Genomic DNA, 19,515 nt, shown 5'->3' with positions numbered 1-19,515 from the left:
TACAAGAATCAAAGGCAATATATAGCACAATTAGGTGGGGGGAGCTTCGGGGGTATTGGTCATAACGTTTTATTTATTGTGAATATGTTCTATTTAAGTTTGCATATGCTGGGTTTATGTCCAAATGTCTGTTAATGGCGTTTTTGTCTGCTAGCCAAGATTCAGTCAGTTCTCTGGCACTTTTAGTACTGGCCTTAAATCTTACTTGTACATTGTCCAAGTTAAATGTATGTCCTGTTGATTTTGTATGCGCACAGATCTGTTATCGTGAGTCCTTCCTTCTAATGGCGTTGCGATGTTCCTGTATACGTGTTGCAATTCTTTTTGATGTTTGTCCTATGTGTACCACTGGGCAAGAACTGCATGGAATGCTATAAACGGCATTTTGTGTTTCTGCTGTCGATTTCTTGCTTTTAGCGTTGAAAAGGACAGTGCACAGATTGTTTGCAGGTTTGTGTGCTATTCTAATGCCTGATTTGGCCAGGATGCGTGCTGCACCTTCAGACACACTTGTGTTGATAAGGAAGTGTGTACCAGGTGGGATGGGGGATCTGGTTCGAGTCAATTGTTTGCTGAGTTTTTTGGCGTCTTCTGTGTAGGCATTGTGTAATGAATGTCTTTGAGTATCCATTTGAAGTGAAAAGATGGAAAAGATAGCGTCTTTTGTTCCTTCTTGTTTCCTTCGTATTATAATGGGTATGGACTCTTCTGAATAAAGTTTTAACACAGCTCCGTTTATGAGATAATGGGTGGTTGCTGGCGAAGTGTAATATTTTGTCTGCATAGCGTTCCTTACGGTAAACACTAGTGGTCAGGGTGGCGTCTTTATTTCTTTCAATGGAGATGTCCAGGAAGCTGATGCGTCGTTCGTTTCTTTTTCCATGGTGAATTGGATTGCAGGGAATGTTGTGTTGATATGGCTGTAGAACTCGTTCAGCTGGCCATTTTTTAATATGACGAATGTGTCATCTACGTAGTGTATCCGAATTTTGGGTGTGAACTGGGATAGAGTCGCATTTTCGAATTGCTGCGTTACCAGTTCCACTAGGATTCCTGATAACGGCGATCCCATTGGCATGCTTTCTTTTTGAATGTAGTATTTGCCATTGAAATGAAAGTGAGTTTTTTGGCAAAGTGATATTAGGTGCATTATGTCTTTAGTGGACAGCTTAGTTCTTGTCTCTATGGTGGGGTCACTATTCAGTCTCATTAATAGTGTTTCTGTGGCCAGATGAATCAGGATCATGGTATATAGCGACATGACATCAAACGAGACCATGACCTTGTCTTCGGTGATGGATACATCTTTCAAGCGTTGCAATGCCAACTCGGCGCTGTTTACCGAATATTCCGAGTCATAAGTTAAATGTTTGAGCATTTGGAAAAGTCTTTTTGACAAGTTGTAAGTTGGTCCACCTATTAGGCTGACCACTGGTCTGAATTTCAGTGGTGTTTTATGTACAGTATTTTTGGGAGTCCGTAAAATTTGGGGCAGTTAGAATCGCTGGATTTCATTTTGTAATAATTCTGTGTGTATAGGCGGTTGTTATTTTGGAGCTTGGTGTGGTGTTTATTCTGTTAAGCGTGGTTTTAGTTGGGTCATTATTCAGCTGTTGATAAGTGTTGGTGTCAGAAAGTATTTCTTCCATTACTGTGGTGTACCGTTCCTTGTCTAATAAGACAGTTGCGCCTCCTTTGTCGGCTGGTGTGATAATGATACTATTATCATTCTGTAGCGATCGTATACCTTTCTGTTCTTTTGTTGAAATATGTGTGGTCGGTTGTCTTGTGTTTAACTGGCTGGCAGTGTTGCACCTTATTTCTTGTGCATTTTCCGTTGGTATTTTCTCGGTTAATAAGATGTGTTCCAGGGAACCTAGGAAGTTCATGTCGGATACGGTTGAATTTCATTCCTCTGGCGAGAATATTGTGTATAAAACAATAAGATAGACATAAAGAAAGTGCCATCCCTTCTGAGCAGGCACACTATTGACCTATTGCTAACTTAATTATGTAGAGCCATTAATTTATTAGTTTGGTTGATTATTTCTAGATATTTATACACAGAAAATCAAAAATGTTATTAGCCTATAAGCAAAGGCTGGGCAATTTTAGAAATAATTTCAAAGTTTTGTAGAAATACTGTAGGGTGTGGTGTTTTTCACGTGATTCTTGAACAGAAAAACATGACAAACAGAAGTTCAGTTTTATGCATGTGCAGTAGATATTCTATAGTATTTCTAAGATGGTGGAAGCAGGTCTTGGATTCTATGACAAGTATAGATTACATTAGTTTTAAAGATGATCAGTGGTGCTATTTCACAGATGCTCATTATATTGTTATTGATGGTTTCAATAGATAAGATGTGAAACTACATTTGTCTTTGAATACCCTGAGTTGGCCTTATCAAGGACTTAAATGTTTTATTTTGTTGAGTTTATCACCAGTGTTGTTGATGGATAACAACACAGGAGCGCAAACAAAATGTTAGGTGCAAACCAGGCAGGAGGAAAAGAAAAATAACAAGCGATTGAGGGCACTATAATTAACACAATGTATAATTAATTAATAGTCAAGTTTCAGGGTCAGAGCCACGTTTTGCGGGTTGTTCATTTCCAAAATTAGATGCATTGTTCCAGAAGCGGCCTGCTTTTATAGCTTATGGACTGGAAGGAGCCGGGTCAGTTGTTTTCATTGGGCATCTTCTCAGAGATGTGGGTGGAAAAGAAGACAAGAAAGATAACTATTGCGCCGTCTGGTGTCCCGAGTTGGTAGTGTTTACCACTGACAAGCCTGGAAATAGACCCTCTGACTAACATGCATGACACCAGATATTACTGGTAGAAAATCAATTTGATACAGAATCTGACTTAAGTGAAAAGAGTCTCTCAGTAAAAAAGCAGCCCACAAGCTGTCTGTTGCCAATGCCTGCCAACTTTGAACTTTTTCCACAGTGGGTGTGATGTTTACTTTTTTTAACAATAAGGGACGGACGGAAAAGAAAAGAGTGTTTCTTTTTTTGAGACTTAGTAAGGCAAGAATACAACATAGTGTGTTATAATAATTGTTTGTAATAATAAAAGAATGTCATGTCATGTCATTTTCTCACCAAATTAATCCAGACTATAGTCACAAGGGACTGGAGCCTATCCCAGATAGCATAGGAGTACAAGTCAGGAACAAACTGTGGATAGGGCATCAGTCCATTGCAGAATAAAAATATGATTGTATTCACTGTAAAACATATCGAATAATGAAAAAAAAAACTTCACAGGGTCAGATACCTTTTATAGCACTGTAAGCAGGAAAAATAGCAGACCCTGCAAAGATGCTGCACCTCTTTGTCTTTTACGTCTCAAAACAAACTATTTTCTCTCATATTGCTTCTGTTTCTTCTCCTGGTCTACTCTAGTTGTGCTTTGTCCGTTCTCAGCGCCTGACTGTAAATCACATGACCAAGATGTACCAACTTCTTTTAAAATCAGACTCAGGAATACTTCCAGCATGTCTGAATTATACACCAGAAGCACTTCTGATCTAAGTCATGAGTATGAGGGCAGGGAAGTTGCCCCCATGAGCTCCCTCCAGTGGTCTCTGACTGCTCATCCATTACACTGGTAACATCAACTGCCTCATCTGGGTTCGCTAGTACACTCACACCCTCCTTTACAGTCTTTATTTCAGGCAATTACCTTACAAGAATCCATAACTATACATTGGATGCTACTTATGAAATCAAATTTATGTTTCTTTTCAATTGAACATGTGCCTACCCATTATAAACTTCATTTTACTGTATGTAAGATAAATAATAATGAAAGAAATTCTCAAGAAGGAAAACTAAGTTTATAATACTTATGGAATTTATGAAAAGACACAACATATTCATAAACTGATTTTTAGTTTTTTAGCCGCAAGGCAAAGCTCTCAATTTACCAGTTGATCTATGTTCCTACCCTCACCTATGGTCATGAGCTATGGGTAGTGACCGAAAGAACGAGATCGCGAATACAAGTGGCTGAAATGAGTTTCCTCCGTAGGATGTCTGGGCTCTCTCTTAAAGACAGGGTGAGAAGTTCAGTCATCCGGGAGGGGCTCAGAGTAGAGCCGCTGCTCCTCCGTATCGAGAAGAGTCAGATGAGGTGGCTCGGGCATCTGATCAGGATGCCTCCTGGACGCCTCCCTGGTGAGGTGTTCCGGGCACGTCCAACCGAGAGGAGGCCCTGGGGAAGACCCAGGACACGCTGGAGGGACTATGTCTCATGGCTGGCCTGGAAACACCTTGGGATTCTCCTGGAAGAGCTAGAAGAAGTGGCCGGGGAGAGGGAAGTCTGGGCATCTCTGCTCAAGCTGCTGCCCCCGCGACCCGACCTCGGATAAGCAGAAGAGGATGGATGGATTTTTAGTTTTATGTATAACACAATTAAGGTAAATTTCTGAACACATTCAGAATAAAGGCAGATAAGTGAGTTTAAGAATGCTGTTGTTAAGTTATGTAGATTCATTTCCTTATCATAGAAACTGAATCCTGCCTAAAAGTATTACAGTTGCTCTGAGGAGTAGGAAGTGTTTCAAGCTTTGGAATATTAGCACTCATTTAAAATCCCTGATGGCAGAGGAATGAAGTTTATCTTCTACATAAAAGAAAAACACGTTGTGTTGCAGGTAGTTTTTTTTTTTTACCCTGGCTTGTATTTGTTTTTTTTATTGTTGTTTTTGTTATGTATGAGTTATTGCTGTGCTTATAAGAATTACTCTTACACTTAGAAATCACATCAGTTTTTTTTATTCGTCCAGTGCCTCCTGACTCATCTTTACAAGAAACCCCCCACATATGATATACCATCCAATTCATCTTGATATCTAGCATGACCACTACGGGGTGTTTCAGCACCCCAGACACAACCTCACAGACACAAATCCTGGGTGCAAATACAAGGTTCATTAATAATAATTATCTTTTCAAAAGCTTTGTAATAAACACAATCAAAATTCCATTTCTCTCTTGATTTCCTCCATTACTCCCAGGTGAGCTTTGCCTTCTTCCACCCGACTCCAACTCGCCTAGATGAGGTCAAGTGGCTCCTTTTATCTTGGAGCCAGGAGTACTTCTGGAGGTAGGAGATAGGTCAAATGAAAGCCCCACAAAGTAGGGATCACTGATTCCTGCAGCACCCCCTGGCAGCACCCATGGAACCCAACAAGGCTACCCCATAGGACTTCAGTTGCCAGCATGCCTTGCGTGTGTCCATACAGGGAGTGTCAGCCAGAATTGCTGCCACCTAGAGTATCGGGGGGAGCGTGTAGTCCTGACAGGTTGTCTTCTCTTGTCCTTGCATCACAATGGCCTCTGGCTGGGATGCCAGTAAACCCACTTATGTATTGGTATCTTGTGTCTCTCTCCTGGCCAATACAGAACAATCCTCGACCTCTTTTCTTGCTTCCAAAGGGGTGGCCTCCCGTTCAGGTAAGGAACATATTGGCGAGGGCACCCACCCACATGTGCCTTCCATCACACTAATTATGCAGAAGCTGAGCTTTTTGATGTTAAACCCTCATTTTTATGCTATTTTTGGACCATATTTTTGTAGGAAAGTACCCTCTTATAATAAAGAGTAAACTGATTGGTGTCTTCAGCAATAAGTATTAGAATGACTTGATGTTGTGTCTGCCACATTAACCAACCTCAGGGTTCAACCCCTAATGGGGTACAAGGGGTCAAAGTTACTTCTTTTCACAAAACTAAATGTCATAATATAGGCATGTGGAGTGTTGTTTTCTGCTTTTTCAAAGTTGCTTTGAAAGGTGGTTCTAGCCTTCTAGGAGCTACTTCTAGAAGGTTAAAAATGACAAACATCAAGCATGCTGCGGTGGGTTGGCACCCTGCCCGGGATTGGTTCCCTGCCTTGTGCCCTGTGTTGGCTGGGATTGGCTCCAGCAGACCCCCGTGACCCTGTGTTCGGATTCAGCGGGTTGGAAAATGGATGGATGGATGGACATCAAGCATGACCTTGTAGAGGTAATGACCTTGTAAAGGTAGAGGTTTAATGGTTAGTGATTATGAATATGATGCTATTTTTGATCCTGAACTGGGGATCTAGCCCTCTTTGGACCTCTATCAAAGGGTGAAAAATGACAAAGGCTCTGGAACTGGATCAGATAGCTTTGAGAACATAATGTTTAGTTATGTCATAAAAGTGAAGTCGTCTTGGTGTGAATGGAAGAAGGTTCCCATTTGTGAAAGCTTAAGATAGCCCAACTAGCATGTAGTATTACATGCATAGGTTAGAGTTTATATATTACTTGTGGTAGATCAATAATATTGTTCAGGATCATTTCTGAAAATAACTGAGGTTACATTTCTTACACTAGTGTCCAGGTCAAAATTATGAAAATTAACATAACAGCAGCTTCAGTTATCTTTTAAGAAATGTAGGATTTCCACAGCAGTCCTGTCAATGCTGCAGTGTTGTTGTTTTTAGATAACGGTGACCAGTCCTTTATCATTTTAAACTTTGCTTAGTGCGCTACTAGGGCAAAGTTTCCTTGTCTACTGTTGTAACCAAACATTAAGTGTAGCTCTAAAGTTATTATGCAGATATAATTAAAGGAAACAGCTGACAACATAATTATGGATAAAATTAAAAACAAAAACACTTTTAAGGAATTATTCTTACCAAAAATAATGCTTTTCCCTCATAATTGACTGTTCAATCAATGACCACTGTGGCAGATGGACACCTGTATAGTGGAAGGACCTGGGGAGAGAGAATAATCTGGGCATTACCTCCCCCAGAGAGCTGCATGGCAGACACCCTGGGTTGTAGCGGTGTCTCGGACTCTCATAGGGCTCCATGGGAGTTGGAGTTTGGAGCAGCCCTCTTGGGTTCCATGGGCGCTGCCAGGGTGGGTACTGCTGAGGCCATTGTTGCAGTACTTCCTCCACACCTGGAAGTGCTACTGGGAGAAGGTCATAGAATACCTGGAGCACTTCCAGGTGTTCAATAAAAGGAGCCAGCTGCCACTTCTCTGGGAGCCAGAGTCGGGAGGCGGAAGAAAAAGCTTGCCTTGAGGAGTGGAGCCAGACTGAGAGAGAGAGGAAGAGAAAGAAAAAGAAAGAAGTGTGTCGTGTGCTGTGTTTGGTGGTTTGAACTCTGCTGTCCTGGGGAAGGCATTTCCCACAAAGAAAATAAAAAAGTGCGTGCAGAACTTGTGTCATGCGTCTGTCTGTGTCAGGCGGCGGGAGCACCCTCTGTAGGCCACACCATATTATATGTGTAGGTAATGTTTTCAAAACAGGAAGACACATAGTAATAAATTGCATGTGTATGCACAATTTGAGGGGGGAATGGGCAAGAATAATGATTTTCATGATTTAAGGTGAAGAGGCTTGAAACAACATCTCTCCTGGAAATTTCACCAGGTGGCAAAGATCATTGTAACCAAGGTTCTGCATTATAATTCATAAAAACTTTGCCATGAATACCGTACCGAGCGCATAAATACTGTGCTTTTAACCTTGACAGTACCAAGTGAGTGGTCAAGGAGTTGATGACTGTTAGAATGTGGTTGTGACTCACTCACCCTTCTCTAAATGCACCCCTCAACTATTTTCAGTGTGCTGCCAGCATTGACCGTGTACATGCTCTGTTTCATTCACTTAGGATTTTTGTATTTATACATTTATGTAATTCATTAAGTCTTCATCTTGAATATCACAATGAGTGGGCAAAAGGAAGCCTGTTGTGGTACCCTTACAAGTGAAACTGGAAGCTATCAAACCGGGCAGAACCTCAACCATCCATTTGATCCCAGTTTTCAATTAACCGAGGTTGCACTAGTTCACATTACCATGGATAATTGAGGTTGAACTGTTTAATCATAGTGTATCTTGTATGTAACGTTACAGAAGATGGTGTAGAAAAAAAAGGTGTTCAGATCCACAAACACTAGATTTATAGGTGGATAAAACTACTTCATCTCTAGCTGCTCAGAGAAAACAGCTCTGATTGACCATAAAATAATCACTGACCCAAATTCAAAATCAAATGTATCCCTAAAGAATCCATGAAATTCAAAAAGCTCCCATTCAGAAAGAAGTAAATTGGATCCTTGAGTTGTGTTATAACAATCGCCTGATACGGTACACGATCACGACACTTTACCACCCAAAAGGGAAGTGGACGATGTTCAAAGGATATAATAGCATTAAAACATTCGGTCCTCTGCCTCTCTTCTCCTCATTACGCATCCACCAATACTTGAAAGAAACCAGATGGTAGTTGGACTGGTTAAATTAGCAAGTGTATTGTAATCCAACGTTGATACATTTACATGCCAGGTGACTGAGTGCTCATTAGTGATCCCTTTTCCCCCAGATGCCCTCCCTAGTCTTCCTACCCCCAGCGGTCAAATCTTAATCCCCGGTTTGAACCACACATTAAGGTATAACGGTATGAAAAAGAGAAAGATTAAACATAGTCCGTGAAACAGTGAAGAATCCTGTAGTACAGTTCTTACTGCATGATGGAGGGAAAAAAAACTGTCCTCAGATGAATACGGCTTCCTGGCTTGCTATCCGGAAGAATTTGAAAACACAAGTCCGACTCACCAACAGGAGCACCCAGAGAACCTCAGGTCCACATACCACAACTCATTGCCTCTTCTCAGGGATTCGCCTCACTGTTTCAACTTCGGGGTGGCCACCCACAAACAGTGGACATCCCTGGGTGAAGTTTGATCATGAAATATTTTTAAGCATAGATAGCCGAGCTCCTTGCCATCTGTTTCTTTTCCCTCCTTTCCTCGGTCTGCCATTCCCTTTAAAAAGAAAAGTTTCCCGCAAAAACATCCATTTCTTGCTTAGATGACATAGTAACATGATGCCTGCACTAGGCAGCTGGAATCCTTACTGGGTGGGGTCCTACCAGAACTGGGTTGTCCACAATCATGCCTGAAGGGATCTTTCTTAGACGACCTCCAGGCCATATAATACAGTGACAGCCAGTCCAGAAAGCCAACCCGCTTGTAGTGTTATGTAGGCTTCGTACAGTGTGTCATTGAGGAATCTGAAGGTGAGTGCTATTGTTTGATATTCTTGGTTCCAAAAAGTTTTCTGTACTGATTTAATCAATTAAGAAGTATCAGGCTTAATTTATACTGTTTACACAATGTCATCTCTTAAAAAATGAACAGAAAGGATATATTTCTACTAGTGGCACAGTAGCCCAGTAGACAGTGCTACCACCTCATGGCTCTGTTGTCCTGGGTTTAAATGCAATATCCAGTTGTTGTCCATGTGTAATGTGGATGTTCTTTCCATGTTTGTGCTTTCCTCTATGCACACAGGGTTTCCTCTCACATTTTCCAAAGGTAAGGGTGTGTATACAGTTAATGGATGTTCTCAAACTGGCCATATGATGGACTGGTGTCCAAAGCAACATGTGGAACAGGAACATACATTTTTTAATGTGTCTCACTCTGCTATAGCTGGCCCAGCTGACCCAAGACAAAAACTTCAAAACAATTATTAATGGCCACCACCAGATGATGTTTGAAGACCTGAATGGAATGGAGCTGAGAAGAATGTGGATGAGTCAACATGACATTCTTCATAGGGAATAGGTAAAATCCAAAGAGATGTTTATTGGAGTTTGCCAGAATTAAAGAACTAAGAATTAATCACTCTTGCAATGGTCTGATAAGCGCTCAAGCAGTTCATACATAATCCCACAGAAACCCATCATAAACACTTCAGTTCTGTTAATTTATTTAAAAAAAGGCTTTATTTCACATAATCTACAAAACTCATACAAATGTTCAGTATAAATTAAACTTTCACAGGCAAATTATCTGAGACAAATATATAGCCAAGTTCATATTATAAACATGTTTCCTTTTCTGAATAACAATCAGTTTCATAAATTAAATTGTCACTGGTAAAAGATGCACCGTCGTCTTTCCTCAGAGATTCAGCTTCTGATCCACCTTTAGCTAATGAACTTTGGCTTTCCTCTCGGCACTGTTTTTTCAACAAGTTATATACGATGACACAGAAGAAATAAGAAAATGTTCGCAAACCTAATGTTAATCCCAGGTAGACAATTCTGAAAGAGCCAGAAAAACACAGCACCTTACAATATTGAACACAAACAAATTCTAAGATTAAGTTTCTCTGACATTTTTTTATTAAAAACGTGGAAATATGTAAAAATATATGAAACCAGAAAATGTAAAATCCATATGAACTGCTGGCTGCCTGCACACAGAACTCTAAAAAGACAGAAATGAGGACATAATCATAAAACTCCGTAAAAAGGATTAATGTGTCCTTTTTTTACAGTACATTAAGTGCTGTGAGCCTGGAGCCTCACATTTTTATACCTAGTGTACTTTAAGCGAAAGCAGGAGGAAGGAGATTCATCTCTCAGATGGGATGTCCCTAATCCGACCACATACCTCAACGATAGAATCCTGGCTGAGATTGAGGTCTATGAGAGCAATAATTCCCCAGGCTGCTAGTGGGTTTAAGTTTCTGCTGAAGCTCCTGGGAACTACTGAATTTTAAAGATTCTGTTTGAGAAACAGATTTAACACAGAAGTACTTTATGGTGGGCTGACTGAAGTACCCATGGAAACAGACTTATGGGCAAGGTTGCATTGCACCTGAGATAGGACTGTATTAGCTGCAGATCAACACCAGACTATGTAGTATGGTACAAACAGGAAATGATCCTTAGGTCTAATTGCTGTTGCAGTGAACAGCGGAACAAGATTAATACTTGTGGTACGCGGCTGGGGGTCAGACCCGGCCGGGACGCCTGGAAGAACGAGTTGGTGGCGTATTTGTCCTCCGGGCCACGAGGGGACAACTGCCCTGGACTAGATGAGGCCCACGGAAAGGGAGCAGGGAGGCTCAAGACCGATGGGGCCTCTGGTCACCGCCAGGGGGCGCCCTGAGTCTCATGGAGCCCGGGACTATTTTAATGCTGCCACACCAATGGAGGACGATCCTTCCAGGGCCACCCGGAGTGTTTCTGGGTGCTCTCCTGACTCTTCCGCCACACCAGGAAGTGACGTCAGGCAGAGCACCTGGAACTCATCCGGATGAGGATAAATGGGGCTGCCTCCCTCCTATCAAGGAGCTGGAGTTGGCAGCAGGAGCAGGACGAAGCTCCTGGAGAGAGAGTAGAGGTGGCCCAGGGACAAGGCGAGAGAAGGCCCAGGAGAAGGGAGACTGGGGCTAAAGCACTGTGAGTTGTGCGGGACTGTGAATAGACTTGTGTTGTGTGGACGACAATAAAAGGTATTTTGATAAAGATGCAGTGTCGGTCTGATGATGTCCGGGCAAATATCACATACTAAGTTTAACATATTATGCAGCTACTCTTACTGTTAAATTTTAAGCTACATCATTTGTATGACAATGTGCTATACAAATAAATGTTGTTGTTTGTCTGATTGTCCGTTAATGGCAGAACCCCTGCAATTAATGTCTTGCCCTCTCTAAATTAAAGACTTGCAGTCACATATTCCTCTCGAATTAAAGGGACAAAGTACAGGATAAAAGTATGTCCTGATGTAAAAATAAAAATAATTGCAATTGTTAAGCTGCATTATTGAAATAACCAATGCTGTCATTATTGTAAATGTTATTCACATTGAGTGTCTTTAAAGGCCACGAAATCTGTCTATATAGAGCATATAGAAAGTAACAGCGATGAAAGGTAAACATAATAGGATCGTATGTGAAACATAACTGTCTCTCTGCAACTCGGGGGTGGATGATGTTCTACTATCAGGATGACCTGGTATAAACAGGATTTTAGGATATTGATATCGCCCCTGAGAAAATATTCCTGTCCCCACTTCTCCACCCTCCGCCCTTAACTGCAGACTGGAGTCACTTCAGATTTCATCTGCTGTCACCGACTGACCTGTAGAGTATGCCCTAGAAATTTCACTCCTACCTAAAAGTTGTTTTGTTGCAGCTACAGTCTCAATAGTACTACAATATTTCTGCTTCAGCAGTACTTCATGCTCTTCCACAAAATACACATGCATGGTTACTTGTACCTTATATCACCGCTCCTCCATTCAATGTACAACTGACTTCTGGCTTAAATTTCTGATGGAAACCACCTCCTGACTTAATTTAATTTTATCTGTGATGTTCATAGAGTATAAATATATGTGTGTCACACTCTGTGACCTGTGGAGGTCTCAGTCAGGTAATGTTATGAATCACTTTCTCAAATGTAGATAAAAAAATAAAAAAAAAGTTAATACTTGCCATTAGTTATGCGCACAGGTTTTCCTAATAATTAAATAACTAAATTAATCCACAGTCACCAAAGCGAATAAAATACCAAGTAATTCCATTGCAGCAAAAACTTCACAGCTGAGGTTAACAGGCACTACATAATGCATAGTCAGAGAGACCTTATTTCAGATCTGGAGTGCACTTGCAAAGGTATCTCCATGACACTCCAAAGGAATATAGAATGGAGGAAACTAGCAGCATGTTTTAATGTGCACTGTCTGAACTGGTAGCTTAGTGATATTTTAGAGACACCGACTCTGAGTGTTTTTACTGAAGATTAATGGTTAAATGTATGTTGGTCCATATTTTTCTATTTCTTATATTACACAACATAAATATTTCCATGCATCACTTTTCTGTAGCATTGTGTTAAATATATTGGATTCTGCATCATGCTATACTTGGGTCCAAATATAAATATAAAAAAATAGTTTTGACAGTTTGTAATGGCATATTTGTGCATTTTCATGTCTGTAACACTCTGTCTGATGCATGCAAAATTTATTTTGTAACATTACCTACAGTACTATGTAAGTTAAACCTGTTCACGAGGTTGTCTAAGTTAGTACGCAACTTTGTTCCTCATCTCCAATTTCACGAAGCACACAGCAACTATGTCTTTTTTAGCTGCTAGTTTGCAGCTCCGAGGCAAACTGCAATGGCTCTAATCCCCAAAGTTAGTGTAAATATGTACTAAGATCAAACCAACACGGGATCAACCTGAGCTCAGAGCACACTGACACTGACGCATGTGGTCCCTCACTTTCTCAGCCAGATGAGTTCTGTGTTAAGATACGTGTAATGGCAAGGGTTCATCTGACTAGGTGGCCATTGTATTAAGAATGAGTATACCTGGGAGGTAAGAAGGAGTACATACTGTATGTTTTATAATAAAGCAGTTAACCAAGCCTTTGTTATTTTGGTTGCTGTTTGTCTTCTGCCGATATCGATTGTGTTGTTCTTTAACCTTAATTGTAACCTTAGATCCTCAAATGAGTGTCTCCTTAGAATTCCAAGAGCAAAACTTAAAAGAAGTGGTGAGGCGGCCTTCTGCTGTTATGCACCTAAAATCTGGAATAGCCTGCCAATAGGAATTCGCCAGGCTAATACAGTGGAGCACTTTAAAAAACTGCTGAAAACACATTATTTTAACATGGCTTTATCATAACTTCACTTTAATTTAATCCTGATACTCTGTATATTCAATTCATTATAATAACTATTCATGGTGGCTCTAAAATCTGTACTAACCCCTACTCTCTCTTCTGTTTCTTTTTCCGGTTTCTTTGTGGTGGCGGCTTGCGCCACCACCATCTACTCAAAGCACCAATGTTCGAACATTGATGGATTAAAAGCCAGAAGTCTGTATGACCATCATCATCAAGTCCTTCCGTGAGAACCCTAACTACAAAGAGGACTATTTCATTTATGTTAGGTAGAATGCCCAGAGGGGACTGGGCGGTCTCGTGGCCTGGAACCCCTGCAGATTTTATTTTTTTCTCCAGCTGTCTGGAGTTTGTTTGTTTTTTTTTTTTTCTGTCCTCCCTGGCCATCGGACCTTACTCTTATTCTATGTTAATTAATGTTGTCTTATTTTAATTTATTACTTTGTCTTTTATTTTTCTTTTCTTCATTATGTAAAACACTTTGAGCTACATTTTTTGTAAGAAAATGTGCTATATAAATAAATGTTGTTGTTGTAAACAAATAGACACTACTCACAAATGAAAATTACATATGAAAAAGTTAAGTTATTTGCTTTAAGCATCTTACGACAAGGTGTTTTGCTAACTTCATCTCAAATTACTTATTCAAACCAGACATTAGAACAATGACATTTACTTCCACTCTTTGCAGTTCATTTTACTGGCCACAATCTTTTTGTGTCTTTTATTCATGGATGTGACCTTATTGTTAATAGCATTGCTGGACACGTGGATATGGCATGTAATGTCATTATGCTATAGCTACTGTATTTAAGATCCAGGCGGCACGGTGGTGCAGTGAGTAGCACTGCTGCCTCGCAGTTAGGAGACCCAGGTTCGCTTCCTGGGTCCTCCCTGCATGGAGTTTGCATTTTCTCCCCATGTCTGCGTAGGTTTCCACCCACAGTCCAGAGACATGCAGGTTAGGTGCATTGGCAATTCTAAATTGTCCCCAGTGTGTGCTTGGTGTATGGGTGTGTGTATGTGCCCTGTGGTGGGCTGGCGCTCTGCCCGGGGTTTGTTTCCTGCCTTGCGCACTATGTTGGCTGGGATTGGCTCTAGCAAACCCCCGTGACCCTGTTGTTAGGATATAGCGGGTTGGATAATGGATGGATGGATAGATATTTAAGATCCACACAGCTGTCTGCATCCTAGCTTTTAAAATATTTTGATAAAAAGCCCAGTTTCTTGAAAAACTTTATTTAGTTACAGAAATTAATTTTTACTTAATGTCATTGATCATTGACTTGGCCCTCTTTTGAAATGTTGGTGTTTTGTATTTAAGGACTGCTGTGTTTAGAACACTCCCTGGACTCTTTCATATTCTCTTTAAAGGAAGCTATCATCTCAAGGTGTTTGCCCTCCCTCTACAAGAAATTATAGGGCAGCTTCTGATAGCTTCAGATAGATCAAAAAACTATGCCAAACAAGCTCAATGACCTGACAGTAACAATTTACCAGGTGGTTATAGAGAACAGTGTTTTTCAGCAAAAATTATACTTTCTTTTTGCACCTGACTATTACAGCAATACTTGAACCACATATCCCCTACTCAGATTGTTTCTTGTAGAAGCCTAGTAATTTCTGGGGTTTTACAAAACAATGTAAATTTAACTTTAGCCAGCAGTCTAATACTTAATGTCAGAGTCAGAGCAAATACAATGTTTATAATTTCTCTTTTACAGGGGAAACAGCCATGGACCTTTATAATTCTGGGTATCTTTGTCGCTCCAACCTGGATGACTTTATAATAGACTTTAAACCAAGATTTGATTAACAAAGTGGGAAGAAGTGGTCTGTTAAAGGAAGAGAATTATGTGATAACTGAATATGTAGTGTCAAAGACATCATTTCATACTAAAAGATGTCATCTGCCTATGGAGATGGAATACACAGGAGTTGGTAGGATGGGTGGGTGCTCTCAATACCAAACCAAGAATATTTTTTTTAAATTGATGTTAAGGATTAATAGGACATTTCAACAATTCCTCATTGACTCAGGTACTGCTGAGAATTTTATGACTTCAGATTTACTTTTAATACCAATAGGATTAAAACTGAAAATGTATTTCACTGATAGAGGGCCAATTGGAATGCCTGATGTTAAATATTACACAAGTTACCCTTCAGTGATGTACTGTTTTTTTTTAATCACTGGTCTGCAAGGTGATTTGTTTGGCTACTACAGTATCACCCTTGTGTCAATTTGAGAATCAAAGAAATTAACTCTTGGAGTCCTCAATGTTTGCATAATTGTCTAAAGAACTTGTCATGTGAATGTAAATCATTTGTGGATGCATTTAGCAACCAAAATTTTTTTTGAAGTACCACTCCATTGTTCATGCGACCATGCAACTGATCTTCTGCTAGATTCACTTTTTCCAAAAGGGAAAGTTTATGCCTTATTGAAACCTGAGGCCCACGCCAATAATATAAAAAAAAACCAAGCTAATCAATTAGCAAGGCAGACTTGTTAAAGTTGTTTTTTCTTTGTACAGAAAAAGACAGATCTTTGCATCTCTATATTGATTATTGTAAAATAAACAAAATAATCATAAATAATAATTATCTACTTCCTCTTATTTTTTCCTTGTAAGGTTAGTTCACTGGATTCACTATATTCACAAGACTGAACTTCGGAAGTTTATATAATTTAATATGAATAGGAGGGCAGGACTGTATTAATCTATGAGTAAAAATGAGAGTAGAACTGCTTTAAATGGAATAAAAGATCAGGACAGAATACACAAAGAGGCACAAGTTGAGACATTGTCAGGGAACAAGGTAATGGTCAGAACTAATCCAAAAAGCAGATTAGCAAAATCACAAAAATCAAATCCAAACATGTAATACATCTGTGAACTATATTTCTTAGAATCAATAACATACTGGATCCCCATCAATTTCCAGAAAAAGAACTGGTTTCAAACAAAACTTGAAATGTTGAGTGAATTATGAAATAACTTGGAAGAGCCAGTTTATAGGAATCCAGTTCCATCTTTTTAGCAACAATATCTGAACCAACAAACTGAGGACCTAATTTTCTGGATGGAACCCTCAAGAGACTTTCTGCCCAATTTTGTAATTAAGGGGAAATAGTCTTTTATTTCTCCACAAAGTTTTTTATACATAGATTCATCGTGACCAAACTCATAATGGTCTTGAGATTATTTACATATTATGTAATAGTGGGAATTGAGGAGTTGGTTTTCACATTCACATTCACTGACATTTTAAACTCATAAAAAAACTCACAAGAAGACATCCCCAGTGCAGAAGTTTTCTAAACATTTCTTGAAAATTCAGTTAACAGTAATAAATAATATCAGTAAGATATCCAAGATTTATATTCTTTCAAATCCTGATTAACTCCCACTATCTGCCTGTTGCTCTCAGGATGATACTCTGAAATGATGTTCAATTGTATAACAAAATTTGTAAAAAAGTATTGCCAAAATGTGGAAATAAATGTGGTCCATGATTGGAAATGATTGTCTTTGGAAACACATGTAATCCACCAAGTTCTTTAATAAAAATACTAATAGATTTTTTCACAGACAGCAATTTTCATAAACTTACAGAGTGAATGCTTTTTGAAAAACAATCTGCAATAACTAATATTGTTGTATAATCTCTAGAGTGTTATGAATCTTGTTGTTTATCTTCCTGAGGCCTTGTTTGTAACATAAAATAGGGGCATTAACAAATATCTTTTTGAGGGTTGTAGCGTGCAGCCGGGGCCCTTGCCTGGCCAGGATGCCTCCACGCTGGGAGGACTGGGGAGCAAGCGTGGTCAAAGCATTACCTCCCCCAGGATGCTAGATGGCAACCCCCCTGGGTTGCAGTGGTGCCTCGGACTACCACAGGTTTACATGGGAGTTGGAGTTTGGTGCCACACCTGGATGTGCTGCCAGAAATGAGTCATCAAGCACCTGGAGCACTTCTGGGTGGGCTATAAATGGAGCCAGCAGCCACTACTCAGGAGCCAGAGTCAGGAGGAGGAAGACAGAGCTTGAATGGAGTAGTGGAGGAGAAAAGGAAGAGAGAAGGAAGAGAATTGGTTTGTGCTTGAACTGTGTTGTGGGCTCGTGGGAATGGGAAGGACGTTTTCCATGAGTGCCTCCTGTGTCTGTCTGTGTTGGGTTGGGTGGCTGGCACACCCCCTAGTGGTTCTGTCACAGGGTGTTAATGATTTTTTAACCTTAGTATCCACAAAAATGTTTATCTTAGTTAAGAGTATTATAGGAGCTATTATAGAACCAAAATATTTGAAAAAATCTCATATAGTAGTTTATAGTAGTCACAAATCTCTGTGACTGTCTGGGTCGGCTCCACATTCCATGCAACACTTTTAAAACCACTCGAGTCCCCAAGCGTACAGGCTCCAGATCGGTGGAGGTGCACGTATTAACATGCATGTGCCACTCTGAGGCTGACTGGAATTCTTGGCTGATCATGGATTCACATCCAAATGTTAACAGGTCGATCAGGTGCTTCATTCACACCTCAGAGCAGGTGGAGGAGAGCACCTGCACCCAATCGGTACTATAAAGGGAGCCTGCATGGTGAAATCAGGGGAGCAACAAACAAGAAAATGTGCGCCCAAAAAGAAGAAGCCTTTGATTTCAGTATGTAACAGCCAGTGTAAAGTTTGGGCGCATACACCACCAGCATGGCGCTGTCAGATCCAAAAACTAGCGTGGCGATTTGCTCGCGTACTGAAGTTACTAGCTGCAGGTGGAAGTCCCGTTTTACTTATGGTGCCAAGCAGAGTTGTGCTACAGTGCAGCAGTCTATTAGACAGCACAATCGCTGTGAAGAAGCTGTCTGTTGTTATGGTATGTTTTTTATTATATTGTAGAAATAATAATAATAGCAGCTCACTACTCAAAAGGCGAAGCGCCTGGTCTCGATCCTGCGATCTTTGGGTTATGAGGCAGCAGTTCTTACCTCTGCACCATTCAAGAATATGTGTAAACTCCCTGTCGATTGACATTTGAGCTTGAGTTTTAAACTCATTGACAGCCACATGTACTGTAAATGGAATGCTTTTTTTTTTTAGATTATATTCTTGAATAAAAGTGCACGTGTTTATTTGATATGTGGACTAAAGTCTTCACACATTATGCACTTCAGTCATTATTAGTATAACATGGAAAAAGTTTCTGCTTTAGATAGGTGTTCAGCATTTCTTGCATTTCCTTTCATCCTACGCTAACCCAGATCTTTGTAGACACGGAACACACATGAAATGCATGTATTCCAAATAACAATATACTGCATTATTTACCCTATACAACTCCAGACACCCCACACACAGATAAAGAGCCTTGGCTTGAGCTGAGAGAACTTTTCTTCCGAGCTGAGCTCTGTCAAGGCGGGGGATGGGACAGCAGGCTGCTTGCTGCTTCTGCTGATTGAGGCATTTATAAAACAAAAGACACTGATGGAGAGGTGTGAAGGGATTTAAGGTGGGCTCGGATTACGAGTTTTTCGTTGGCTTCAGGAATTCTAGTGTTAAAGGTTAGCTATGCCTGTCAGAAGGTTGTGTTTTCTGGCCCCAGGATCCCTTTTCGGAGTAAGCAGAAGAGATGTCAGTTTTTAAAGGGATGTGCTGTGGCTCATTTGTTTTTAGAAGAATACTACTTTGGAGACTATTAACCTTGCTTTTATTAGATTTATTTATTGAACATTTTAACCTCCACTTTGCACATTTTATGGATTATTTATTTACTTATGGACAAATTGAAGCACTGTACATTGGGCACTGTTTGTTTTTTGAAAAATAAAGGCACAAAGCAGTTGCAACCCCTCTCACTGACTTTGTGTGTTCTCATTTGCCCAGCTCATCCTCAGGTACGTTACAGTCCCGGGTCCAATCAACCATGGAGCAAGGAGCCGACACAGTCCAACACAGTCCCATGAAACTCTGAAACTATATGTCGGAATTAGGCTCTATTCATTTTTGAAAGCTTTTACCTTAATTT

The 19,515-nt window shown here is 40.2% G+C and overlaps 1 protein-coding gene across 3 annotated transcripts in view; it reads right to left on the bottom strand.

Annotated features, from left to right (window-relative positions):
• Positions 1–9,753: 9,753 nt before the first annotated feature.
• LOC114655881 (solute carrier organic anion transporter family member 1C1-like) overlaps positions 9,754–19,515 on the bottom strand; it is a 107,539-nt gene continuing 97,777 nt past the window's right edge. For all 3 annotated transcript variants that reach the window (XM_028807170.2, XM_051919635.1, XM_051919629.1), the window contains one exon: positions 9,754–10,107. In XM_028807170.2, the coding sequence (XP_028663003.1) occupies positions 9,882–10,107 (226 nt within the window). In that variant the 3' untranslated portion in view covers positions 9,754–9,881. The remainder of the gene's footprint in view (positions 10,108–19,515) is intronic.

The sequence above is a fragment of the Erpetoichthys calabaricus genome, chromosome 1 (genome assembly GCF_900747795.2).
Source record: "Erpetoichthys calabaricus chromosome 1, fErpCal1.3, whole genome shotgun sequence".
Lineage (NCBI taxonomy): Eukaryota > Metazoa > Chordata > Cladistia > Polypteriformes > Polypteridae > Erpetoichthys > Erpetoichthys calabaricus.
Note: the sequence above shows the minus strand (reverse complement) of the source record. Positions and strands in the feature narration are given on the sequence as shown.